Genomic DNA, 27,704 nt, shown 5'->3' on the forward strand with positions numbered 1-27,704 from the left:
GATTACTTCACTGAATGCTCCCTGGAGTGATACAGCTCCAATGGCCTCAGGTCCATTTGCATGGAATCCTTGGATAGTGTATTATTGTTTTACAATGACCACCCGCTGCTGTGATCTGTAAGTACAGAAGTGATAGCAAAGTTACCATTACACCACCATTGAGAATACTGCAAACTAAGTGTGTAAGAGTTATCTCCCCTAGACCATGTTCTTAAAATCATTGCATTGTGTATTGTGGAAGGTAAATGGCTGTAAGTTGAGTTCTCATTGTGAGTAGATGTAACAAATGTAAGATGGAGCAGAGTTAGACTGTGTATGATAGAAGTTACATGTACTAGATTCTTGTGTCAGCTTGACCAGGACTATAGTAGATTGTACTAAAGTGGAAAAACATTCCACTGATGGTTTCCTCAGTGACTAGTAGCACTGGAGCTCTAATTTATCATGGCCATGTTTTTTTTCAGTTTTGCTGTATTAATAATACATATATAGCACTGAATTCCATGGTGCACAGACATGTTTTGTGCACATAAAGCATTATGGACATTATTACCCTAGATAATCCTTGCTGTCTGTTTGATGCTAAATTGTTAATAGTCATATGATTTATCCCACCAGGTACCCAGTTTGTGCTGGTTGAACAGAGACAATATTCATCAAACTCTATTGCCTATGTGCGTTTCATTCAGGGTAGAACAAGGTCATTGAAACTCTCAGGAAACAAGCTACCAAACACAGCCACCCATCCTTGGATCCTCTGTGGCCAACATTGCTTAACATCAACTAATTGTTGAACAGGGCTCAGTGCACAGACATATGTAGTAAATAGAAGCAATCATTATTGTGTCATTCAAACAGCAGGGTTCGATTTAACAGACATTAACCTACTTGCATCAGGTGCAACCTAGGATGAAGACCTAGTTGCACCAGCCACATGCCAGTTGCAACATTGTGTGTTAAAGAGATTTTGGTGCACATAAACGTATTTCCATGATGTAGTACCCATGAAACCATAGCAACACAGAGACACAACTAATCCCTGTTTACAAGAGTTGTCATAGCCGCTATGTTTCTGTGGCATAGCTATTCAAAATTTAGAAGAAAAATTAGCTGTAATATTTATACTTATAATGTTATTGTTGATTTATGTCTGGAAAATTGACTAGCTCCTTGTGCTAATAACTAGGCTGCACTTTGTAATATTGGGTTGAACCAGTGCAAGTAACAAAGCACTAAACAGAGCACTAAACAGAGCACTAAACAAAGCCCTAAACAGAGCACTAAACAGAGCCCTAAACAGGAACAGCAACAAACTGTCAAGATAAGTAAGATGAGGAGTCTTATGTAGGAGTGTGAAGAAAATATTTTCCAAAGCTTCTGCATGACAGAGGTATGCAGCTGTATGATGACACCATGTATCTGTTGTCTGCAGCTAACTGCACCACTGGGCAATACTACAACATCACTACTGGGACCTGTGAGCCATGCCCAATTGGAACCTACCAGAACATCACAGGAGCCTTGTCCTGCAGACTCTGCCCTCTTGGTCAAGTTACGTTTGGCACAGGATCCACATCGCATTTAGAGTGTGTAGGTGAGTGTCACATACACATACGAGGGGATGTCAATAAGTTTTGAGCCTTGAGCAATTTTCATACCCAGCCTATGTTACGACAATTGAACCTTGGGGTGTAGCTGATGTGATATATAAGTTTCGGTATCCTACTCTCAGAAGTTATTGAGCAGCTCACATTGACAGAAAGAGACCCCCCACACGGCAGTGAAAATGAATAAAGTTGAGTATAGAGCAGTAATTAAGTTTTTAGTTCTTGAAGGAAACTCAGCGAAGAACATTGAAGAAAGGCTTTCAGCAGTTTATGGGAAGTCTTCCCCTTCATCTGCTACCATCAAACGATGGGTCAATGAATTTAAGCATGGTAGAGAGAGTCTTGAAGATGACCCCAGTCAGGTCGCCCAACAACAAGCAATAGTCAGGAAAACATTGACAGAGTGCATAGACTTGTGCTGGAAAATCGTCAAATCACACTCCACAAGTTAGAGGAGACCACAGGCATTTCACACGGATCCATTGAGACAATTCTTCATGAACATCTCGTCATGCCTAAGGTGTGCGCAAGATGGGTGCCAAGAATGCTTACAGATAAAATGAAGCAAACAAGGGTCGCCATAAGCAACTCCATGCTAACCAGATACAACAAGAATCCAGAAGATTTTCACTTTAGGCTAGTAACCTGTGATGAAACCTGGATCCACCACTTTGATCCTGAGAGCAAACAAGAATCCATGGAATGGAAACATGTCACTTCTCCCAGGACCAAAAAGTTCAAAGCCTCCAGATCAGTGCAGAAGGTAATGGCGACAGTCTTCTGGGATAACAAAGGCGTCATCACATGGATTACTTACCAAAAGGAAGAACAATGAATGGGGAATATTACGCTAACTTGTTGAGGCAAGTGCGACAGTCAATCAAGGAGAAGCGCCGGAGCAAGATCAGACGTGGTATTCTTCAACACCAAGACAATGCTCCAGTACACACCTCTCGCGTTGTAGCTGCTGCTGTCCAGGAATGCGGGTACGAAATCTTGCCGCATCCCCCCTACTCTCCAGACCTAGCACCAAGTGATTACCATCTGTTCCCAAATCTCAAGAAACACTTGTGTGGTCGTAGATTTCAGGATGATAATGAGCTTATTGCTGCTACTGAGGCTTGTTTTGAGGACCAAAATGGCGCCTTCTACAGAGATGGCATCAGCGCCTGGCAGAAAAGATGGAACAAGTGTCTTGACTCACAAGGGGACTATGTTGAAAAATATATGTGGTTCATACCAATATTTTGTGTTTTTCTATGCAAGGCTCAAAACTTATTGACATCCCCTCGTATTAAGTGAATGGGTTCATGTTTTGTGGTAGCATTCTTAAAGCTGTATTTCAACTTACTTCACATCCCAGATGTGGATGAGAAACACGAGATTATGACAATGTTGTCAGGTGATCAGAGTACTATTGGTGACTTTCCAGCTTTCAGTCTTGTGGGTGCTATCAGGTGATTGGGGTACTGCTGGTGACTTACTTTCCAGCTGTATTGTGGGTGTTATCAGGTGATTGGAGTACTGTTGGTGGTTGTCCTGCACTCTGTCTTGTGGGTGTTGTCAGGTGATCAGAGTACCTTTGGTGACTTTCCAGCTTTCTGTCTTGTGGGTGTTATCAGGTGATTGGAGTACTGTTGGTGGCTGTCCAGCTGTCTGTCTTGTGGATGTTTTCAGGTGATCAGAGTACCTTTGGTGACTTTCCAGCTCTCTGTCTTGTGGGTGTTGTCAGTTGATTTGAGTACTGTTGGTTACTGTCCAGCTCTCTGTCTTGTGGGTGTCGTCAAGTGATCGGAGTACTGTTGGTTATTGTCCAGTTTTCTATCTTGTGGGTGTTGTCAGGTGATTGGGGTACTGCTGGTGACTTTCCAGCTGTCTTGTGGGTGTCGTCAGGTGATCGAAGTACTGTTTGTTATTGTCCAGTTTTCTGTCTTGTGGGTGTTGTCAGGTGATCGGAGTACTCTTGGTGGCTGTCCAGTTTTCTGTCTTGTGGGTGTTATCAGTTGATTGGGGTACTGTTGGTGACTTTCTAGCTCTCTGTTTTGTGGATGTTATCAGGTGACTGGGGTACACTGTTGGTGACTTTCTAGCTCTGTCTTGTGGATGTTGTCAGTTCCTCTCCTTCTTACAGACGGATGTCCGTCGGGGGAGCAGCTGTCGATGGCAGTTGGTGGGGTGTGTGTTGAGTGCCCTGTGGGGACCTACAGAGAGAACTCAGTCAGCCAGGTGTGTCTCAGCTGTGACCCAGGGTTCATCACACCGACTTCAGCATCCAACTCATCTGCCCAGTGTACCATAGGTCAGTATAGCTTCAGTCCCTTCATGAATGCATATAGGCACACAGACCCATCATGTATGTAATGCATATATATGTGGCTACATATGAATTGCTCCACTAACTTGGGAGAACCAACTGCAAACCTTTCGTAGATGAATTGCACAAGGATCATGCATCAAATTTCTGAAGAGAATTTGGAAATATCATGCATATCAACAGTTGCATTTTGGTGTAAAGTTTTGTTTAGAACTGGCAAATTTTCACTGAGTATCATCATTATTTGAACTCATGACAGTGATTTTTCAATGTTATGAATTTGTTTTACAATACATCAGTTCATATGTTAACAGTTCCTATAAATATTATGGAATATTTTACAAAATCTAGTATAGAACAGCTGACTGAAGTGAGTAACTACATTTACACTAATGAATGTAAACTTTTGGTGGATAGAATATTAATGAAACCAACTTTTTTCAGATCAACGTTTATACTTCAGTATGTTTTCATATGTGGCAGTATAAACCATAAACTTAGTGTACATTGTTAGGAAACTGGACTCTCATTGTCCAGCACAACAATGTTGTTGGTGTGGTCTGTTTATAGACAGACAGACAGACAGGTTTATTTCGTAGATATGGCCATGAGGCCAATAGTACACAATGACATCTTGTGTTAAATTATTGCTGTTTATATAATTCTTTTGTATGTGTCCACTGTGTGTGTCATGTATGTGTCATGTATGTGTCATCTGAATGTGTCATCTGTGTCATTTGTACATGTCATTTGTATGTGTTGACTGTATGTGCCATCTGTATGTGTCATCTGTATGCGTTTGTTGTCAGCGGCCTGTCCAGTTGGAGAGTTCAGGAACACCAGTGAGAACAAATGTCAACCGTGTCCACAAAATACTTACCAAGATGAGAAGTGGCAGGACAACTGCACCGCCTGTAGTGACCAACACCGCACCGATGGTACCCACTCCACTGCTGCCACGGACTGTAAATGTGAGTGTAGGACATAGAAACTGATTTCATAGGCAAAAGCATACACAACTCATTGAAATTTACAATCAAGTAGCATGAAAGAATGAGATGTTGCATTACTTGTACATTTTAGAAAAACAAGATTTGTGTAATAAGATTTAATTATTTGTCTCAGAGCAGATTTCAGTGGACCACTTGTTGGTGTCTGCTGTTTATGCATTAAGACATTATGTACTTCCATCTATGTGGTTTGATGGGTACTGGTATTAACTGCATGTTTCAGTCTTTTGTGAGTCTGGGTTTGAGCCTGTGGACAACACAAGATGCAGAGAGTGTCCCATCGGCACGTATAAGGACTTCGCCATGGACCCCTACGGCAGATGTCTACCCTGTAGTGGCAACTTTATCACTGCCTCAAATGGCACAACGTCAGTAGCTGGGTGCTCAATTGGTATGTTTCCATCTCAAAATATTGGTTACAGTGGTTGCAACACTTCTGGGTCACACTGACACATCTCACACATCACACCTGCAGAGTTTTATCCCTTACTCAGTACAGGATCCAGGGTTTGAATCATATTTTTGCATTGTTTGGGTCTGTACTATGCCCAGTGCTAACTTGAGCACCCTTGCAACCATGTATTAATTGGGAGGACAAAATGGCTGCCATGGTTATTTGTACTTCCATACATAAGGGGAAAACAAATTCATAGCCGTGAAATCCAACGCAGAAATCTGAAGTCACTAACTGAATTACTAACATTCATGTAATTGACTGAAAGTAAGCATATAGCAATTAAGAAAAGGTGAAACTGAGTCTTGGGTTGAGTTCAAGGTCATTATGTTTATATTGTGTTCTTGATGGGATTCTGGTGATATCGTGCATACCACAGTTTACTGTGACACTATGTATTGACTCCCATCCAACCACTCTTTTTCTATATGTCTAATCCTATGGTCCAGGGTAATGTAGCAGGGCAGTGAATGCACAAACGACAAACATACGCTACGGGTGTGAGCTATTGCCCGAGGAATCTTTATTTTTGTGGTCGATAAGTCACCCTGAAATATTTACAGAAATAATGATACAATGAATAGTACATAAAATCATCATGTGCAATACTTATATCATCAATGTGCAATACTTATATCATCAATGTGCAATACTTATATCATCAATGTGCAATACTTATATCATCAATGTGCAATACTTATATCATCAATGTGCAATACTTATTACTAGTGGCTATAAACAGACTAGCTAACATGAAATACATGATAAAAGTTACGACTTATCATATCGAGTACATAACAAGACATATTTGAATAAACAGTCTAAGTTAAACAAGGTCATGAACTTGTTTACAAGTTGTTGTTTACATAATACATGGGTTAGATGGTAACTGATCTATATTACAGTTTTTACTGTAATGGATATGCTAGTAGTTAATGGAATACGTGGATAATAATGCAAATCTGAAATGAATTATTCAACAATGAGCCTACCATGTGGGTGAGACTGGGTTGACGACAGAGCACAGCAACAGTCTGTATCCCGAATATATCTGAATAAAATGTAATTACTATCATAACTAAGAGTGAGACGCTTAAAACTCATGTGCTGTGTGGAATGCTATATGCACATGTTGTATACACATACCTAAACAACAGAATTAAAATAGGACTATTCTACAACACATTCGGACTTAAATTTCTCATGCACGCAAGAGCAAAGATATAGAAAAGTTGTTAGTAATTACAAAAGGAACCTTACAACTGCTAAGCCTGGTTTAGCATATTTATGTTTATAGATAATGGATGACATTTAGGCAATATCAAACGCCCAATTTACTTTAATAGAACATATTTAACGCATCACAACATATAAGTGCAATGATATAAATATACAGAGATATATAAAACTAACATGATTTGTCAAGTGTCTGTCAACTTGTCTGTGTGGTGACTTTGTGCAGAGTGCAGGTTATTAGACAAAAGATTTAACTTTGAGGTTTAGCTTGGCCAATCAGTTGATCACGTCAAGGCTTGGGTTTGTTAAGGGCTTGAGGGACACATGACCTATTAAGTAGCCTACAGATATACATATACAGAACAGAAAACATTAAAATAATAAAATCCCTATGTACATAGTTGTGTCTGCCACAGTAACATCAAATACCATCTTTAGCATGTTTTGCTGTGATGCAGCCAGGGTGGTATCATTAACCATTTGCGTCCTAGGCAGATTTATACACTAAGTAAAGCTATGCAAAGCAATGGTTAGAAACATAGACAATGTTTTGTATTTTCAGTGAACTGTCCACCTGGGCTCTTCCAGTCCAATGCCTCGTCTACACAGTGTGACCTCTGTCCCTTGGGTTCTTACCAGCCACAGGCTGCCCAGCAAGACTGTCTGCCATGTGGTGACAACAAGACAACAGTGCTGATGGGTAGCAAGCTGCAGACTGACTGCACAAGTGAGCTGTCATCATCTCGGATGTAGTTCAGTTAATTACCCTTTAATGCAAGTAGGAAGTCATTGCTAAAGGGCACAAATGATATTGGTGAAAGTAGAGAATTGCTCTGAATGTCTTTTCATGTCATCTATATCAACATATGTCAAAAGCCAAAATAATTTTAGACTTTTGTCATTTGGCTGAGATTCCATTTGTTATCTAACAGTGTTTTCAAATACCACTTCTTTGGTTTATAAACCATAATATGTGTCTTGAATGTGAAAAGATCAGCCAACCAGCATCAGCAACAGAGAGATTAGTAAAGTAATGTGATTCTGACATCATGGTAACTGATGATGTCACAATAGTCGGAAGTCATTGTGATGTAGTTTCCTTACATTGATCTGCCAGGAGAGATCATTTGAATTGTTCCAACTGTGGAATACAGTATTTTATCATAAAAGAAACAAGCAATATACTATATAATGAAGTGGGAGTGAGTATGTCAAGTCTGCCTTAGAGTTAGGCGTTGTGCATGTCTGTTCCCATATTACAGTGTACTGCCCATCTGGCCAGGAAGTTGTGGGTGATGAGTGTAGGCCCTGTGACCGAGGCTTCTACAAGAATAACTCCAGGGGCCTACTGTCCAGGTGTGTGCAATGTCCAGAAGGATACATCACCCCTGGTACTGGGGCGGAGTCTGTAGGGGAATGCACTGTAGGTGAGTGAGACATCTCTTTGTTCCTCTGCCAAGAATGATTTGTTCTTTGGATCCTACCTTCATAGTCCCTGAGGAGAGACATAAGGTTTCATGTATTAGCAATGTCTCTTCTTGTCACAAGATTTCTCAAAGACAAGACTTTGCAGGTTCTTTGTAATTTGAATACATGTGAGACCATTATTTAATTGTGTGTCTTTTCCAACTAGGGAACTGTTCAGCAGGCACACGGTTTTTGGCGGGACCAACTCCCATGTGTGAGATGTGTCCTGAGGGGGAGTACCAGCCTCAGCCATATCAGAACTCCTGTCTGATATGTGATGCTAACACGACCACTACCAGCACCGGATCCACATCTGACACACAGTGTCTCAGTACGTTGTAGTACTCTAGCAACCATTAACACTGGATCTACATCAGACACATGGTATCTCAGTATGTTGTAGTACTCTAGCAACTATTAACACTGGATCTACATCAGACACACGGTGTCTCAGTACGTTGTAGTACTCTAGCAACTATTAACACTGGATCTACATCAGACACACGGTGTCTCAGTGCGTTGTAGTACTCTAGCAACTATTAACACTGGATCTACATCAGACACACGGTGTCTCAGTGCGTTGTAGTACTCTAGCAACTATTAACACTGGATCTACATCAGACACACGGTGTCTCAGTACGTTGTAGTACTCTAGCAACTATTAACACTGGATCTACATCAGACACATGGTGTCTCAGTACGTTGTAGTGCTCTAGCAACTATTAACACTGGATGTACATCAGACACACGGTGTCTCAGTACGTTGTAGTACTCTAGCAACTATTAACACTGGATCTACATCAGACATATGGTGTCTCAGTGCGTTGTAGTACTCTAGCAACTATTAACACTGGATGTACATCAGACACACGGTGTCTCAGTACGTTGTAGTGCTCTAGGAACTATTAACACTGGATCTACATCAGACACACGGTGTCTCAGTGCGTTGTAGTGCTCTAGGAACTATTAACACTGGATCTACATCAGACACACGGTGTCTCAGTGCGTTGTAGTACTCTAGCAACTATTAACACTGGATGTACATCAGACACACAGTGTCTCAGTACGTTGTAGTACTCTAGCAACTATTAACACTGGATCTACATCAGACACATGGTGTCTCAGTACATTGTAGTACTCTAGCAACTATTAACACTGGATCTACCTCAGACACACGGTGTCTCAGTACGTTGTAGTGCTCTAGCAACTATTAACACTGGATCTACATCAGACACATGGTGTCTCAGTACGTTGTAGTGCTCTAGCAACTATTAACACTGGATCTACATCAGACACACGGTGTCTCAGTACATTGTAGTACTCTAGCAACTATTAACGCTGGATCTACATCAGACACACGGTGTCTCAGTACATTGTAGTACTCTAGCAACTATTAACACTGGATCTACATCAGACACACGGTGTCTCAGTACATTGTAGTACTCTAGCAACTATTAACACTGGATCTACATCAGACACACGGTGTCTCAGTACATTGTAGTACTCTAGCAACTATTAACACTGGATCTACATCAGACACACGGTGTCTCAGTACATTGTAGTACTCTAGCAACTATTAACACTGGATCTACATCAGACACACGGTGTCTCAGTACATTGTAGTACTCTAGCAACTATTAACGCTGGATCTACATCAGACACACGGTGTCTCAGTACATTGTAGTACTCTAGCAACTATTAACACTGGATCTACATCAGACACACGGTGTCTCAGTACATTGTAGTACTCTAGCAACTATTAACGCTGGATCTACATCAGACACACGGTGTCTCAGTACATTGTAGTACTCTAGCAACTATTAACACTGGATCTACATCAGACACACGGTGTCTCAGTACATTGTAGTACTCTAGCAACTATTAACGCTGGATCTACATCAGACACACGGTGTCTCAGTACATGGTTGTATGCCTCCTCAACTATTAACATGGATCTACAATAGACACATAGTGTCTCAGTATGTAGTACTGCCCTGTCTCCTCAGCTATTTACACTGGCTACTCAGTGCCTCTGTAAGTTGTAGTACCCTCTCTCTTCAAACACAGAGACCAGAGACAATCTATGATATGATCTCTAATCAGATGCACATATCGGGTATAATTTCCACTCTCCTCAGCTAGCAGCTCTGGATTAACCTTAGATATTGTGTTTCAGTTTGTAGCCCTCTGTTTACTTCTAACAGAACCTGGATCTAATCCAGACACACAGTGACTTAGTACATATTTTTGTCTTCTCAACTATCAGCTCTGGATTAACATCAGACAATGACTAGTTGATTCTAAGAGAACTGAATCTACACCCGACACACTGTGTTTTTGTATGTATTCCAGTGTCCTCAACTAACACCTCTGATTTAACATCAGACAGTGCCTGAGTTTTTAGTCCCCAGTTGATTCTAAGAGGACTGGATCTATACCAGACACATTGTGTCTTTGTATGTATTCCAGTTGTCCTCAACTAACACCTCTGATTTAACATCAGGCACAGTTTCTCCATACCGGTATATACTCAAGAAAAACAGTTGAGGACCACACAAAATTTCAATATGAAAGTACCTAACAGGTCGTATTATGAGCCATATAATACTTAAATATGGAATATTGGGGTGGTCCTTAATGTTTTGTGATACTGTAGAATATATGTATACTCATATATAGAGTATATATACTCTCTCTATATATATACTTGCGATAATATGGAGTATATATATACTCTTTAAAAAAAGTAGGTTATGTTCATTTTTTTTTTATTTACGATTAAAAGTATTTAGGAGATTTATCAGAGTCAATCAGTGTTAATATGATATTATTGAATGTTTAGAGAGTGCATCACCATTTTCACTTCCTTACAACCATAGTTATTTGGAATGTAGTCGCTTTTGAAAGATGATTGGTGTATGGCATGTAATTTACATGTACATATGATTTTCTTTTTAAAACAAACTTCTAGAAACAAACACTGACAAATGTATGATGCAAGATGAGTGTCCATATTAATTTTCTAAGTGATTTCTCAACCTTCTTGAAGAAATGTCAAAATCAAGAATGGGGACCCATGTGCACATGCATATCATTCATTGTGTTTAGGGATGGTAATAGAGGAAAGTGGTGGTGCATTCATAATATGTCTGCCCTTGACACGTTTGTTAACGTTTGCACTTTGTATCCAAATTGAAATGTCATTAACCCCTACTTTTTTTTAAGAGTATATACATGCTCCTGATCTTTTGCAATGGGACACCCAGACAGATCCAAGTCTGTGAAGGGCAGAAGACAAGGAGTGTGAGGTGTCTGTTGTGTCTGCTCACACAGTATTGTCATTCTCAGTACTTTGTGTTTTCAGAGTTTTGTCCATCAGGACAGGAGCTTGCTGATTCCTTCAACTGCTCCTTGTGTAGCCTGGGGACATACAAGGACAACAGTGCTGGGGTGTTTCTGCCATGCCAGCCCTGCCCTGCAGAGTTCACTACGTCCATGGTGGGAGCCACCTCTGCTCCTGATTGTAGTTTCAGTGAGTAGAAGTCTGGGTCATCATGGACTTGTGACAGAAACATCTTAACAATTTCTAGAAATTGAATAACAACATAAGTGTAGAACGTCTTCATTTTCACTCTTTAAGTGCCTTTACGTATTAATACTAGTACCATATTTGCCATATTGGGCCCCATACTTGAGAATCTCGCACTATACATGGTGAATGTGTTCAGAAAACTGCAGTGCTGGTTTCTATGTGGACGTTGGAACCAATACGTGTATGGCGTGCCATGTAGGGGAATTCCAGCCAAACCCAGCCCAGGTGGAGTGCCTGCCATGTCCTGACAACACGTCAACTTCTGGCCTAGCGACTACATCTATGGCTGACTGTCGTTGTAAGTCCTGCAGGATGTTTTGTACGTCATATTCTTTCATGAAAATCTTCACCCAGGTAATAAAAAATTATCTATATTCCCTTAGGCCTTGTTAATGTTAATTTGTTTAAGTTTCTTTTGGATATTAGACTGTTTTGACAATTCACTGTAAAACAGTATCATGTTAGTCTGTAGTCTCTTTCTCCCAGATTAAGCCCATTTCTGGTGTTGCATGCTGTGATATTGTTGGAATATTGCTAAAAGCAGTGTAAAACCACACTCACTCACTGGCTCTAATATATAGGAATGTAGTATTGTTCGAAACATATACATTTACTGAATCATTTTTGATAAATATTAGTTTCTTGATTCCTTCAACATTTTGTGTTGGAATGTAGTGAGCTGTAGGGAAGGTCTGGAAGATCGCAGTGATGTCTGTGTGCCATGTTTGATCGGCTTCTACAAGAACTCCACCAGTGTGGGAAAATGTGAGGCGTGTCCGCCAGGATTCAGGACAGCCACTGTAGGAGCCACATCTGAGTCAGACTGTAATGTGGGTATGTACACTGTACGTCTAGGGTTCCATCTACCTCTTTTCCCACTGTAAGGTTAGGCTGTACAAGCATGTGTCATTTAAGACACCACACTTTGATGCGCAGAGTTGCTGGAACAGCTGTGTGTTTGGATCCAGTTACATATAATTGTAATGATTAGTATTCTTGGTTGTGATCACAATACCCAGGGTTTCATCAGTTTACCAAATAGGTAACATCACCAACATGTCAGAAATACAGTAGAGCGCTTCTTATGTTAACCCAGCCAACTTGATCACTGCGGCTGGGATGGGTAACCGGTTTACCAGGATGGACTGGTAATGAATTAGACATGCTCACCCATCTCAGTGCCGGATCATGTCACCATAGAATAAACAATGTAACATGTTATTCTTTCATGATTAAAAGGTTTTATTGTCATTGAATATTTGACATAATTTATGGTCACTTCTTTGGATTATAATACATAGTTAAGATATTGAAAAACTCGAAATTTTAGCCTCGAAGCTGAAGAAAAAATTGCCATTTATTGCAAATTTGACGTCAGGAATTAACAGATAGGTTAGGGTAACAGTAACACTTTTTTGTATTATACAAATGAAATGTTGTTAAGTAAGGGCAATAAACCATATAAAACATGGTTTATTCAGATTTAAGTTTGGTTCGTGTCAACATTAGCTAATCTCACAAAAAAAGAAATCATGTGACTTTTAGGCTCAGATTTTCTGTCTGGCCTACATTTATGTGGTTGGTTATGATGCCTACCTTCTATCTAGTGCTTAATCATCTCTACAGTTGTGTAGAATAAGAAACTACACTGTAGTGTTCAGGTCTCTTCAGATCTGGAGACCAAGATTGTTATGTTTCAAGTGAGATCAGACTGTCTTGATATTTCAGCGGGCTGTGAGCCTGGGTCATATTTGGACGCTGGGAATGGTCAGTGTACACTGTGTCGGGAAGGAAGTTACCAACCCCAGATGTGGCAGGACTCCTGTTTGCCCTGCACCCAAGGTCTTATTACCCTCACCCCAGGGGCAGTCAGTGAGGACCAGTGTGTTTGTGAGTGACAGCCCTGTACAAGCATGAAAATGCATTTACTGTGTAATATAGTTACACAAGGGCCTAGATTATTTAAGCTCTGTTTGTGCTAAGACAGTCATATGTGCCATACAATAACTTACAACTATCTTAGCTCTAAGAGAGCTTTGAAAATGTAGGCCCATACTGTCAAAAACACAGTAACCTGCTATTTCTGAAGAGGTCCTGGTTAGCACAGGCAATACATAAATGTTCTGAGTTGTATTTCTGTGTACAGAAATGCCTAATATGTGAATACTAAACAGCACCATATACTGTAAGTCCACCTTCCACTCCATGTTGTAGTTACTATTTTCTGATCATCAATGTTTGCTGTGCATCATGGAATGTATGTCCCCTCAGTGACAGGCTAGAATACATTACCTTTGTTGTAGTTACAGTTCTGATCCAAATACTGGAGTCATGTTTGTGTCAATGGATTGTCAAACAGTGTCTCAGGGTCCTGTAAAAGTCTTCAGAAACCTATGCTTGTTGTAGAAAAAACCCTTTCCTTTGAGTGCAAAAAAAATCAATTTTAATTTATAAACCAGATTCTTGAATATTAAACCAACTCATGTACTTGAGTGTGTTTCGATGTTGCCAGTGGACTGTGTGTCTGGAAAGGCGTATGATGCTGTCTCCACCCAGTGTGAGGACTGTCCCCGGGGGTACTACCGCAACCAGACTGAGAGAAAGCCCCAGTGTCAGCTGTGTCCCCTAGACTACATCACAGAGAGGATAGGGTCGATCTCAGCTGACAACTGTTCCCTGGGTAGGCTGATGTGATTATAACAGAGGATGGGGATAAAACAACAGAGTACATTCCCAACTAACATCACATAACTGGGCCAGTACTGGCCCAGTGAGGTCAGAGCATCAGGCCCACTGGCGTTGAACCGGCCCAGTACAGGCAGATAACTCTGGCCCAGTACACATCCGTAACAGTTGCCTACTTTGCTCCTTTACAGTTTGACTGGCATTGGCCTGGTTATAAGCTGATACCAAACAAAAATAATCTGAAGAAGAAAAACAAAACAAAACACAATGCAAGTTTATCCATATGAGTGTAATTCCTCCAGAATTGAACTTATGATTTTGAATCAGATGTGCAAACAGGTTTTAGGTGATCTAAAACCATGGCGTATGTGATGAATGACTGAATGTTTAAAATTTTCTAAGTACTCTTGTCTCAGCAATATTTATACTGCATGTTATAATTAAAAATTTAGCTCAACACTTAACTTGAGTAGCAGAAGTAATCTCTACAAGTAGTTTAAAACAAAGATTGTTAATGTTTAGAGTCACTTTACATCACTTTACACTCAGAAATGTGGAAAGTCTCAAGCTTAACCTCTTGGCCACCTCTCTAGAGCAGACGACATGGTCCTAAGATAATCTCCCATAATTCCTGAGGCAGGAAGTGCACTGCCTGTACTGGGCCAGTACTGGGCCAGTACAGCATGGTGGTGTTCGGTTTATGGCCATATCCATATGTGACCCGGTAGTTTTGCCTGTAATGAGCCACTAAAGGAAAGTAATCACTGGTCCAATACTGGCTCTATATTGGCGTATGTTATTCCAGTAACAATGGTACAGGCCAGAACAATGCCAGCACTGGACGAGTAATGTGATGGCAGCTGGGTTGCTCATTATTTCAGTCACTGATGTCTTAAATGTTCCAATCATTATGTCATGCAGCCATTACATTATATCCCCTGACATACTGTCACTGTGACAGGGCACTACACCACCCAGCCATTACACCTTACACCCCGTACACAATGTCTCCATAACATCTATCTGCACTAGCTGGCCATTACATCATACCTCTGATATATATGTTTCTGTAAACAACTAACCTCCCAACCATTACATTTTACTCCCTGACATATTGTCTCTGTGACAGCTAACGCCACCACTCAGCCATTACATCTTACCCCCTAAAATATATTCTCTGTGACAGCTAACTGTGCACCACCCAGCCATTATATCTTACCCCCTAAAATATATTCTCTGTGACAGCTAACTGCACCACCCTTGGTCAGTACGTGGACACCTCCAGGAACACCTGTGCTGACTGCCCAGCAGGTACATACCAGGACCAGAAGTGGCAGGTTGCGTGTAAGACATGTGCCCAAGGATTCACAACCAGAACAACGGGGACAAGCTCTGTCCTCCAGTGCTATCGTAAGTACAAACCACCATGACAAAGACTCATGGGCCTTGTGTTATATGTCAGATGTACTAGTGGAAATATACACATATACCGTGGTTTGAAAGTTCTAAATGCATTGTCAGATTTGTACAGATCTCTAAAAGCAACCAGTAATTTCTTGGCCTTCCAGCATATGGATTTTGGAGATGACGTCAGTGCTTTGACAACCATATCACCAGCATAGTTGTAGAATGTAGAAGAAAATCAAATGAAATAAAGTGAGTTTGTATTAAAGGATATATGCTTGACAGCTTGATATTTTCCCATTTCTCTGAGAGAAGTAAATATTTATGACTATTTCATGCCAGTATGTTACCTCTAAACATTTAAGGGTTTCAAACCTGAAATAATAATAATAAAAGTTAGGACATAATCTGAGTGAAATACTGTTAAGACATGACGACTGACTGTTTTCAGGAGACTGTCCCTCGGGATGGCAGGTCGATGAGTCAACCAATACCTGCCAGGTGTGTGCCAAGGGTCAGTACCGAGCCAAAGGACAGAGCTGGACTTGTCAGTACTGTGACATAAGCTTCACCACAGCAGGCAGTGGGTCTACGTCCATCGCTGACTGCAATATCCGTGAGTACAAGGCAATCATTCCCTTGCAAGGTTTGAAAGGATGCTGAAAGTGAACAATATAACACTTTCAAGTATATGTATAAACATTATGATGACAACACTCTCGTGTTGTTGTGGCTAATTGATACCATGAATTAGCTGACTTTTCAAACATGTCAAACTGACTTAACCATAGGTCATTCTTTATTGACAGTAACATGATTCAAATCAGAGAAGTCATTCAAATATGTTGGTTGTGAAATATATTGTTTAGCTAGTGTGTAACAGAATGTTGTGTGCTGTGCAGCCCTGTGCAGTGCGGGCACCTCTCACAATGCAGACCTGAAGAAGTGTGTGCCATGTGCCAAGGGAAGCTACCAGCCTATGATAAACCAGCAGAGTTGTGTCCCTTGTCCCAACCAACAAACTACTCGAAACACTGGCTCTCTTACGAGCACTGACTGTTTGTGTGAGTACAGGTTGTTTCTTCGCTATTTGTTGTGTAACACCACTCCCAGCAATATTGCAGCTGTATGAATGTGGTCTGAAGATAGTCGAGTTGTACGTGATGGTCAAGTCATTGGTATCATGTAGACAGATTCCCACAATTTGTGTATGATGACATGCAGTCAGTCAAGTTACCGAGCCTAACAACCAATCAGATGGGCCACCTCGAATGACAAGCCTACATTGATGGCTACATATTCTTACTGAAATCCCTATAGGTATATCTGAGGCAGTGCAACTTCTGCATGTATGACACACTTGTAAGCACTGTGCCCAAAAGGCAAGTATCCGTTCAGCTTCAATGAGATTTTGTAGTTTTAACAAAACTGGTAAACATGGCCTGACACATTGATGAGCTGTAATATTCATACACACAGCTCCAAATCAGTATCGCTATGGGTAGACTGGTGGTTGAAGTGTTTAATCCTCACACCAATGAGCTGGGTTTGATTCCCCATCTGGTACAGTTCAGTTGTCCTCCAGTGTGATGTTGAACAAACATTGTGGCATAAAATCAGTCTTCAACACTCACTGCTATTCATATGCTGCTATTTTCCTGGTCTGTTGTGGGAATGACAAAGCAGCAAAGTTCCAGTATCTTTCAGAAGAAAGGGCTATCATGAATATTTATAGGTCAGATATGCTTACAGCAGATAATCTGTACAGATCAGCTATACACAAATGCTGTCAATAGCCTACTGGTGGCCACAGTAGTGGATCCAGAGGGGGGTTGCAGGGGTGCACAAGCCCTTTTTTCTTTCCCTCTATCCTTTGATCTTCATGATTTATGTGCAACCCCCTTCTCCAAAATCAAGGATCTGGCCCCAGATGATCACTGGACAGATGGTGGACTGAAGGTAGTGTAGCGGCCACAAAATTTCCATGTCCCATGCTGGGATTTGAACGGCCTTCTGTTCCAAAGTCGGACGCCTTGCCTACATGACCAAAGAGGTTAACCCTGTCAGCAAGCTGACAAGGTAAGGATGTCATCTGTTTGATGACTCCATGCCCTCCTACAGTAGCAGCTACAACTGTTATGTGTGAATCCCATGCACTCCACTAACTAACTAACATGGCACCATGTTTCAGCCCTGTGTATCCTGAACGAGCACAACTGTACAGCCCCAGCTGAGTGCCATGACATACCAGAAGGTTTCACCTGTAGATGCTCTCGAGGGTACATTGGTGTACCCGGCAACTGTACACGTACGTTCACATATTGTACACTTTACAGTACTACACGTATATTCAGACATATATACACTGTTGAACAAACTTTATGGAAAACAATTTCCTTCATTTTGTCATTTCAATACAGATTTTTGTACCGTTGTCAAATTGGAATGTGACATGAAGAGGAGGGGATGTATATATGTGGGACTCAAATCTTTGGGGGTCTCAGATTTTTGGCATTTCCTAATCCTCTCTCCTGTAGAAGTGCGGAGACAGTGATCCTTGGTATGTGTATCTCCTTTAGATGTGTGTAGACAGTTATCCTTGATGTGTGTAAAACCCCATACATATGTGTTTACAAACAGTTATCCTTGACATGTGTATCTCCTGTAGATGTGTGTAGACAGTTATCCTTGACATGTGTATCTCCTGTAGATGTGTGTAGACAGTTATCCTTGACATGTGTATCTCCTGTAGATGTGTGTAGACAGTTATCCTTGACATGTGTATCTCCTGTAGATGTGTGTAGACAGTTATCCTTGACATGTGTATCTCCTGTAGATGTGTGTAGACAGTTATCCTTGACATGTGTATCTCCTGTAGATGTGTGTAGACAGTTATCCTTGACATGTGTATCTCCTGTAGATGTGTGTAGACAGTTATCCTTGACATGTGTATCTCCTGTAGATGTGTGTAGACAGTTATCCTTGACATGTGTATCTCCTGTAGATGTGTGTAGACAGCTATCCTTGACATGTGTATCTCCTGTAGATGTATGCAGACAGTTATTTTTGATGTGTGCATCTCCTGTAGATGTGTGCAGACAGTTGTGTCCCCATACATGTGTAGACAGTTATCCTTGACATATCATTTGTAGATCTATGGAGAGTGATATCCTTGATGTGTGTAACTCCTGTAGGTGTGTGTAGACAGTTATCCTTTATGTGTGTGTCCTCATGCATGTGTGTAGGCAGTTATCCCTGATGTGTGTATCTCCTATAGATGTTTGTGACCTTCCATCCTACTGCACCAACCAGGGTGTGTGTCAGAGGGACCAGTTTCCTTCTTGCCGTTGCCCCAGCCTATATACTGGGGAGAAGTGTGAAATCAGACTAGGTGAGTTTTCCAAGACATGTGATCAGCCAGCTGAGTTGCCAGAGGTGAAATCAGACTAGGTGAGGTTTCCAAGACATGTGATCAACCAGGTGAGTTGCCAGAGGTGAAATCAGACCAGGTGAGTTTTCCAAGACATGTAATCAACCAGGTGAGTTGCCAGAGGTGAAATCAGACCAGGTGAGTTTCCCATGACATGTGATCAACCAGGTGAGTTGCCAGTAAAATCAGACCAGGTGAAGAAAATATCTCACTTGCAAAACTTTGGGACATTCCGATACTGACCATAGCAGCAAAATATACATTTCAGTGGAGTGCCAGGGCTGCAAGGGGCAAATGTGCTTCTTTCTCTGAGAACACTAATAGGATAGTATGATGCTTGGTCCATTTCCCAGGTTCACTTTGCAGCACATTCCTCCTCAATCAGTCTGGGATATTACTTAAATCCACTTCCAAATATTGTTAAACCAAACTCACTCAGTCACCAAGTGTTTGTTTGTTTCAGCGCCTACATCTGACAACAAAGATGTAATCATCGGTGCAGTCATTGGTGCTTGCATGCTTCTACTGTGTGCTGGGCTGGTTATGGTGGGCGTTTATGCCTGTCGTAGGTTAGTGTGACTTCTTTGAGAGTCATTTAGAAGTTGTAGCAGTAGGGAAGGATAACACTCCATGGATGAACCACTTCCTTATTACAGTGAGAGCAACAGTTCTGTGTAAATTCTAACACCATTATTAAGCAAGCGACCAAGCTACCTACATGGAGCAGGCCCCAGTAATCTATGATGGTTGAAATGGGAGACCAAATGTTTCAGATGGGCAGATGTCATAGCTGAGAGATTATCCCCATAGCATGGCTTGTTGTTCACAATATCAGTCACTGGGTTGTGTGGTCCAGATTCAGACATATACAGACCACTGCAATATAACCTGAATCAGAGTTTTACCTTGAATTCCAATGCATTTTACAATACATTTTACAATACATTTTACAGTACATTTTACAGTACATTTTACAATACATTTTACAATACATTTTACAGTACATTTTACAATACATTCAGATAATTACTTCAGAGTCTGGAGTGAATCAGTTACAGATACAGATAACTACTCAGATCTGGGGTAGACGTGCTATTAGTGTTTTTTGTGCATATTCCAGATGCATTATTTTTACACTGTCCATTCTCTACATTATCATAAGTAGTATAGGGAATGGGGGTTCTGGACCACTTTCAAAAAAAGTCTCTACAACGCCTTATTTACTAAATAAGGCTTTGGTTGGGCCCTTAGCTCTTGCTACTATTACCCCTACTATAAAAATTGGTGGTAATACTGTGCCACCGGGATTATCTAATACTGCCTGTTTTACCTCGATGATCTATGTACTTTTTTTTCTCATCCTCGCTGATAGCAGACTTACGAGACTTGGATTGAATATCTTGTTTCATTCCGTTATATTTTGTGAATTCAGAGAGGATTGAACGAAACTCCTCTTCTGAGATCTTACTGTCAGAGAGTGCCGTGGAAATACGCTCACTCACTGTGTTCAGCTTTGCTTCGGCCAGAACCCTGATCTCGTCGTGTTTCAATGCCTTACGATGCAGTCTGCGTGATACCAACTTAAGCGCCAACCCTAACCCCCCTGCTATCCCAGCCGTTATTTCAATACCTAGCACTATAGGTGCAGCCACGATGGTAGCTAACACCCCAACACCTGCCGCCCCTAGTCCTATGCTGGTTGCCATAAGGGTAGTGTCAGCCCCGTCCATGATATTGAAAGCTCTATGGTACTTTTTATATAGTGCTTTCCGCGTGTCACGGTCTTGTTCTAGTTGGCGTTTCACGTCACATAACTGCCTCAAGCGGAACCCATCTACGGTTTCCAGCGTCTTCGCTAATTCATCTACCCCTGGGTACAGGCCCATCCTATAATATACATTTTGAAAGATATTTTAATTGGGTTTCAGTTAAAACTCTATAAATTAATTTGAAGTCTATAAGTTCTAGACTAGTAGTCAAGGTAATAGGTGAGAATCTAATAGACTTTCCTGTTGTAATAAAAACCCCACTGAGGTTTATTAAGCGGTTTATAGAACCCCCGTGGGTATCCCGTTGCATAACAATACGACAATATTGGCCTTGGTGTTCGTCAAACCAGTGTATTGACACCCCGGGTAAAATTTGGTGTACTCTTGAGGTGTTTTCATTGTCTAAATTCCTAAAGAAGACTTCTATGATGAGTGTGAAAGGGGAGGATATATCAAGACTTATGTTAAAAGAATAATTGCTAAATGTTAATTTATTTTTTACTCCAGTCTTTAAGCTATTTTTTTCGGTATCAGTAGTTATCATGGGTATCCTCTCCGGAATGAAATCCCCGACCCAGATACCGTTGTTCCTAATCTTAGAGATCCACGCATTTTCGTCTATTGTGATATAAGGTGAGGCGAGTGTTAAGTTGATCAGCCATTTAGGCTCTTTTAAATCTGATAAAGACACCCGTCTGTACACGTTGTCTTTGAAGTGCAGGATATATAAGGTGTCCTCCTCACCAGGCTGATCGAATCCCTCCGTATCTCCTAGGTCGTTAAGCGTAGTGTTGGGACGATGACTGGTCATTATTATACTATTACGATATAATTTCCAACTGGTTTTCTGATAATAATTCAGGGGTGAACTTCATACCCATGAAGTGTATGTTGTCAGGCAGGAAGATCTTGGTTAGTGATATCTTGTTTTCCACGATCACGTTGACCCCCTGCAGACTGGTGTTGGAGCCGACACCCACCCGCACGTAAACGTTGCAAACTTGATACTGGTGCCGTTTCCCCCACCCGAGTTTGATCCCCTTCACGATCTCGACATCATTCCCCGATGGTTCTCCTAGGTAGACTTTGATGATCAGTGTTGAGTTTGCCGGTAGACTCTCTAGTATACTGACCACGCCTTCGAATTCAGACACCAACTGTAATGTCACGTTTTGTATGGCCGGTTTACTCGATAGCATGTGGGCTGCCATAGTGTCGAGTGGGCTGACGACTACGCTACGTCTCTGAGTTGGGACGTAAGCCACGAGCAGGGTTCCATTGTTCACGACTTTGTTTAGGTGGTTGTCTTTGTTATCCGTGAACACGTAGGGGGAGCCGAGCCTAATATTGAGAAACCAGTCGTTATCGGGTAACAACACCCACTTGTCATCTTCGGTGAAGACGAGCATATATGGCTTGTTTCGGGCGACGGTAGTGCTCTCAACATCGTCTAAGTCGAACAGTTTACCCCCGAACGATGGGTATATTATCCAGTTATTACCGGTGTTGACAAGGGCGTACTTAGTGTTGACTGTTGCTCTTGTTGTATCTACTATATCACTTAGGGTTCCACCGGAGGTGACTTCAACGCGTTTGTAAATGTTGTTTTTCAGTTGCAAGGCGTACGATTTACCATCTACTCCGGGAGCGTCGAAACCGCGCGTGTCTCCGAGGTCGGAGATCCCGATATTGACGCATTTTTTCACTCCGGGCCCTTGTGCGCTGGTCATTTTACGTGAAGCGTTAAGCTGAGGTATCCTATATTTTCAGGATTATGATTTATATCTAACACCGATATTATCAGCTCAGGTATGTTGCCCTGGGTTAATCTCTTATACTGCCGTGGTGAAAACGACTCGGTTCTACCGTCGTTGTATTTCTCAGTTTTCACCGGCACTGCTCTCAGTATAGTGGAAGGGTGACCTCCTTGAATGTTGTACGTTGTGCTCACCTGACCGAGATGAATGTACAGCTCTCGGTACCGTACTAGATCGGGTAACTTCGTGCCTGTGACGGTTGTTGTTGGTTTTATCTCGTCAGGAGACATACCGAGTATCCTCGCTAATGGTCGGCCGAGTCTCAAGGGGTTTCTTCCGTTGTTGATTAACACCACTGTACCGTTTGAGTCGTTCATCTTGAGTTCGGCTCCCAGGGGTTTGAAGACCTCGTCGTTTAGAGAGCACACGCTGTAGTAGCCGTCAGTTATCTGACTGCGAGTTCCACTGACGAACAGCTTATTGTTGCTGGCGTTGATGTTAGTCCATTGCGGTAGGTAGGTGATATCGCAGAGTGCGACTTCGAGTTGGCCTGACGTGTTATCGATCGCGTGCGTCCTCACCGCTCGTTATTCCTGGAAGTGTTATGTACATATTATAATATATAAATTATATATTATAATATGGACTTAGCACACTTGAAAATCGTGGTGGTAGGTAGTACGGGGTTTAAAACAACCTTTATTAATATCTTTGAAAACTATATCGTGACCGTTAATAACGCGCAGGCGGTGGTAAACTGGAATCAAAACCCAATGCAGTTTTGGCAGAACCAACTCAATTTTGCTGTGTGGTGTGCGACGACAGGGTCGGGTGTGACACTAGACTACGGTATAGACGAACTGAGTAAGGCAGTCATTTTGTTTCATATTTATTATCAAACGAGACGAATATTGAAGGAAATAAGTGCTCCTCTTCCCCAAGATAAAGCGTGGAGTATGACGAATAACCCCTATGATAAACGCGCTTATGAACGTGTTTGTGGGGAGTTTGAGATTCCAACGAATAAAGACTTTCGCCTTCCTGGTGTGAACCATGGTCTCGGTATAGTTTACGTGTACTTCTACAGGTCCAGAACATATATAGCCGGTTCTGCAGATGGTACATACAACCCACACCGTCATACATTTACAGGCCCCACAACGAATGAACAGATCCATGTCAGCTACATAAAGCAAACCAATCCTGATGCAGCCACAGCCTGGACTAAAATGATCTCAAAAACATCGAAAGAATTCACTCGTGCTGGTACAATACGCTTGAACGACTCGATTCGAACGTACGTGTGGGCGCTGTTGGGTGCGCAGTCGATGACGCGTTCCAACATCCTCGGTAAGGGAACTGCTTACGACGCTCAGAAACAGTTCGTTGCCAACGTTGAGGATGCTATCAATTCTCCAGTTGATCTCCCGCGGGCCATCGAACGCTACCAAAACGTGTTAGAATACGCCAGATCGAAAGTCAACTACGTGTTTGGCGTGGGGCTGTACATGGCTCCGAGTGATATGCAACTGAGAGTAAAAAAAGTGGTGGGTTATAACAACAAAATAGTCATAGCCACGGCGGATCAAAAGTTGAGTATCAACCCCGATATTAACACCCCCTATATCCCACACATCCCACCACGTGAAACGGGTATAGTGGCGCCGCCCCCGGAGTCTAAAGTTCAACCAACACCACAGGAGGTGGCCCCCCATATTCAGGCCTCCAATCAGCAGCATATTGATAGTAAAACGGCCCTGGTGGTTGGTGGGGTAGCTTTGGGACTTATTTGGTTAAAAATTTCTTAGCCGCTACGTACACCAGACCCGCCACGGCGACGATGGCTGCCCACAGGTTTTGACTGAGCCACGTGGCAGTTTTAGCCAGAGCGCCCAACAACCACGAGACGATGCTACCCAGGATGCCGGGAAGGGCTTCGGCGGCTTTACCAGCCAGTTTAGCTAGGCCTTCCCCGAGTTTTTTTATCCAGTCTTTAACACCCCCACCGCCGCCGGCAGGTGTGGGGGGTGTGGGGGGAACTCCCACAGTACCCCCTGTCAGTGACACCACCAGGGTTGATATGATGAAACCCAATGCAGTCAGAATGCTGGCGATGGTGATCCCTTGCTCCCGGAACAATATCCGAATCCTGTCTGCTAACGTGGTGTCTCGGTGGAGGACTTGATTGATGGTTTCCCGTATACGGCTGACCTGGGATCGAAGCTTTTCTTTGAAGGAGGATGCTGTCTCCAGCCAGACCTTCTTTTCCTCTTCCAAATTACGTATTCGTTCCTCGATGGTGGCTTTCAGAGACTCGTCCTCAGTTTCACCGAGTTTGGCCTTTTCATAGGCGATGTGGTCGTCTATCTCACCAATTTTGGCCGTGCTTTTCCAGAGCTGTCCATGAAGGGTTTGCATCAACCGGTCCAACCCCCGCAGTTCCCGAACGGTAAATTCGAGCCCCGGGAAGGGCTCGTTCTCGTAGTCGACCAACAACTTATTAATATCATAAGTCATGTTTTGATCTGATGTGGCGTCCCTGATGTCTTGCAGACCTTGACGGACCTTCGGAGGAAGCTTAGGTCGCGCGCCACCGTAATCTATGAAACCTAGTTCATCGCGGATCAAGTCACTCCCATGTTTACTGCCCAATGTTGATAAGCGGTTCTCTCGTGCGTTTATTCACGAGATCGATCTCCGGGCGAGCCTTCAAACGCAGCTTGCCATTGCTATCGATGGTAAACTTGGAATAGTCCCTTACCAACGGCTTGAGTTTGGATTTATTTTCAACTGCGTTGTAATAATCGTCGACGGCGCCCTTCATGAGTGCGCCACCTAGCGAGAATGAGGTCTCCTGGTCATCATCGAATGCCTGGGCACTATCGCCCCGCATATCATCCATAAGTATGTCTTCAGCCATTAGTATTAAAAATATATTTCCTTTATATAACAATGTACGGCAGAAAATTAGATCCTTTCAGAAGATTGAGAGAGCCATTAGGAGCCAGAGCCGTGCGCCAGTCGGTGACCATCACCAACAATCCCAGCAAGATAGACCAGAATCAAACTCTGCTGGTTAGATTTCCAAACCTTGGTGAGAATGACCTCATTGTACCAGGCACTGTTCGATTGGCGTTCAATATCACGTTGACCTCCGACAACGACAAACGCGAGCTAGTGCGGAACGTGGGTCGAGCAATCATCAAGAAAACGACCGTCAAGATCAGCGGTAACGAGGTGCTGAGCATCGACGACAGCGACGTGTTTCACTGCTACGGGGATCTCTGGAAAAGCGAGGGAGAACGAGTCAATGCTGTGTACCAGGGTATCAGCAAATCAACCCGGTCGCGCATAGGGTATGCCTTCACGCCAGACCAGCTAGACAAGCTATCGGACGGTGAAAAGGCCATCGCTCGAGCATACGGGAATCGATTCTGCGTGCCGCTCGACTTCGAGTTGCTCACGGGACACGCGCCGTTTTACCAGGCCGCGCTGGGTGAAAGGCTCGAATACGAGCTCACGTTTAACGACTATAGCAAAGTAGTGCGTACGCCGAACGGTGATGAGGCCAGTTATGCCATAGACAACATCTCTCTGGAGTTCGACATGGTCACTAGCCCGGAGCTGGCCAGGCAGGTTCAAAGCCAGTACTCTGGGAAGATGGCTATCCTGTACGATCGCGTACTGAGGCATAGATCAGTCGTGCGAGATAAGAGCGACACTGTGTGGAATATCAACCTGAACGTGCCGGCGCGATCGATGAAAGGTATCCTGGTCGTCCCCGTGGAGGATTACGAGCCATTCCGGAGGGACAGCGAGAAGTTTTTCAACCCCGAGATTGAAAAGGTGGAAGTGACCATCGAGGGCGTGCCCAACCAGCTGTTCAGTCATGGTATGAGACCACACCAGCAGTGGGATGAGATAAAAAAGCTACCAGGGACAGTGAGGGGGACCCCACATTATATAACAAAGGACCTGGACCTCGGCTCCGTGCAGATCGGTGAATACCTGACCACCAAGTACGCCCTATGGTTGGACATGCGATCCACGGATGATGATAAACTGCACGGTAGCGGGCGCCGTATAGATAACGGCAGCGAAGGGATAACCATCCAGATTACTAAGAAGGCTCAACCCGCTGGTAAGTTGAAATTATATCTGTATGTTATTATGGACGCGCAACTTAATATAGACAATGGGAGATTCGTGCAAGCCATCTACTGACCTCCACCTCCCCACTGACCCACACTGCGCCATAGTGTGCGGGCAGACTGGCTGTGGGAAGACCGTTTTCGTGTTGGATATGTTGGAGGGTTACTACAAGGATGTGTTCGATAACATCGTTATCATGTGCCCTACTCTGAGCATGAATAAAACGTACGCGCGACCTTGGGTGATGACGGACCCGGACGTACACAAAATCGACCCTGGAACATGCCTGCAGGACTGGTTGAAAGCTCTTCACGAGAAATTTAAAGGGGAACCGACGCTGTTCATACTGGACGACTGCAGCGCTAATCGCGAGATAACAAAAAAGAGAGACATGCTATCGTACCTGGCCTTCTCCGGCCGGCATGCAAATCACAGCGTCTGGGTGCTAACGCAGAAGTTCAACTCGGTGTTGAAAGACCTCAGTGAGCAGACGCGATGGGTGGCCTTATTTCACTGCAAGGACAGGGATTCGTTCGAGGAGTGTTTGAGAGAGAACGATGTGATGAGCAAATTAGAACGGGAACGGGTGAAGAAACAGCTCGCTGAAACTAAACACGCTAAGCTCGTGCTCAAGACCGACCAACCAGTAGCATATAGGGTGTGCTAAAGCTAAGCAAAGCTAAGCAAAGCTAAGCAAAGCTAAGCTAAAGCTAAGCAAATGCTAAGTATAGCTATGATATTTGAAGTGTTTGTCATGTGCAACTTAACCTTCATTTCTCTGTGTTTTGTCTGCATCGGGTATTATATAGTTAAAACTAAATCTTACT

At 42.7% G+C, this 27,704-nt stretch overlaps 1 protein-coding gene across 1 annotated transcript in view; it reads left to right on the forward strand.

The window, feature by feature from the left end:
* The window catches only part of LOC137284017 (uncharacterized), a 132,435-nt gene that overhangs the window by 94,534 nt on the left and 10,197 nt on the right, over positions 1 to 27,704 (forward strand). The window contains exons 56-73 of the mRNA XM_067815679.1: positions 1,433 to 1,594; positions 3,739 to 3,906; positions 4,731 to 4,892; positions 5,155 to 5,322; positions 7,184 to 7,348; positions 7,884 to 8,048; positions 8,255 to 8,419; positions 11,453 to 11,620; positions 11,817 to 11,978; positions 12,356 to 12,514; positions 13,409 to 13,570; positions 14,193 to 14,360; positions 15,611 to 15,775; positions 16,221 to 16,385; positions 16,672 to 16,833; positions 17,961 to 18,077; positions 19,047 to 19,160; positions 19,663 to 19,768. Coding sequence (XP_067671780.1) covers positions 1,433 to 1,594; positions 3,739 to 3,906; positions 4,731 to 4,892; positions 5,155 to 5,322; positions 7,184 to 7,348; positions 7,884 to 8,048; positions 8,255 to 8,419; positions 11,453 to 11,620; positions 11,817 to 11,978; positions 12,356 to 12,514; positions 13,409 to 13,570; positions 14,193 to 14,360; positions 15,611 to 15,775; positions 16,221 to 16,385; positions 16,672 to 16,833; positions 17,961 to 18,077; positions 19,047 to 19,160; positions 19,663 to 19,768 — 2,803 coding nt within the window. The remainder of the gene's footprint in view (positions 1 to 1,432; positions 1,595 to 3,738; positions 3,907 to 4,730; positions 4,893 to 5,154; positions 5,323 to 7,183; positions 7,349 to 7,883; positions 8,049 to 8,254; positions 8,420 to 11,452; positions 11,621 to 11,816; positions 11,979 to 12,355; positions 12,515 to 13,408; positions 13,571 to 14,192; positions 14,361 to 15,610; positions 15,776 to 16,220; positions 16,386 to 16,671; positions 16,834 to 17,960; positions 18,078 to 19,046; positions 19,161 to 19,662; positions 19,769 to 27,704) is intronic.

Source organism: Haliotis asinina, chromosome 5 (genome assembly GCF_037392515.1).
Source record: "Haliotis asinina isolate JCU_RB_2024 chromosome 5, JCU_Hal_asi_v2, whole genome shotgun sequence".
Taxonomy (NCBI): domain Eukaryota; kingdom Metazoa; phylum Mollusca; class Gastropoda; order Lepetellida; family Haliotidae; genus Haliotis; species Haliotis asinina.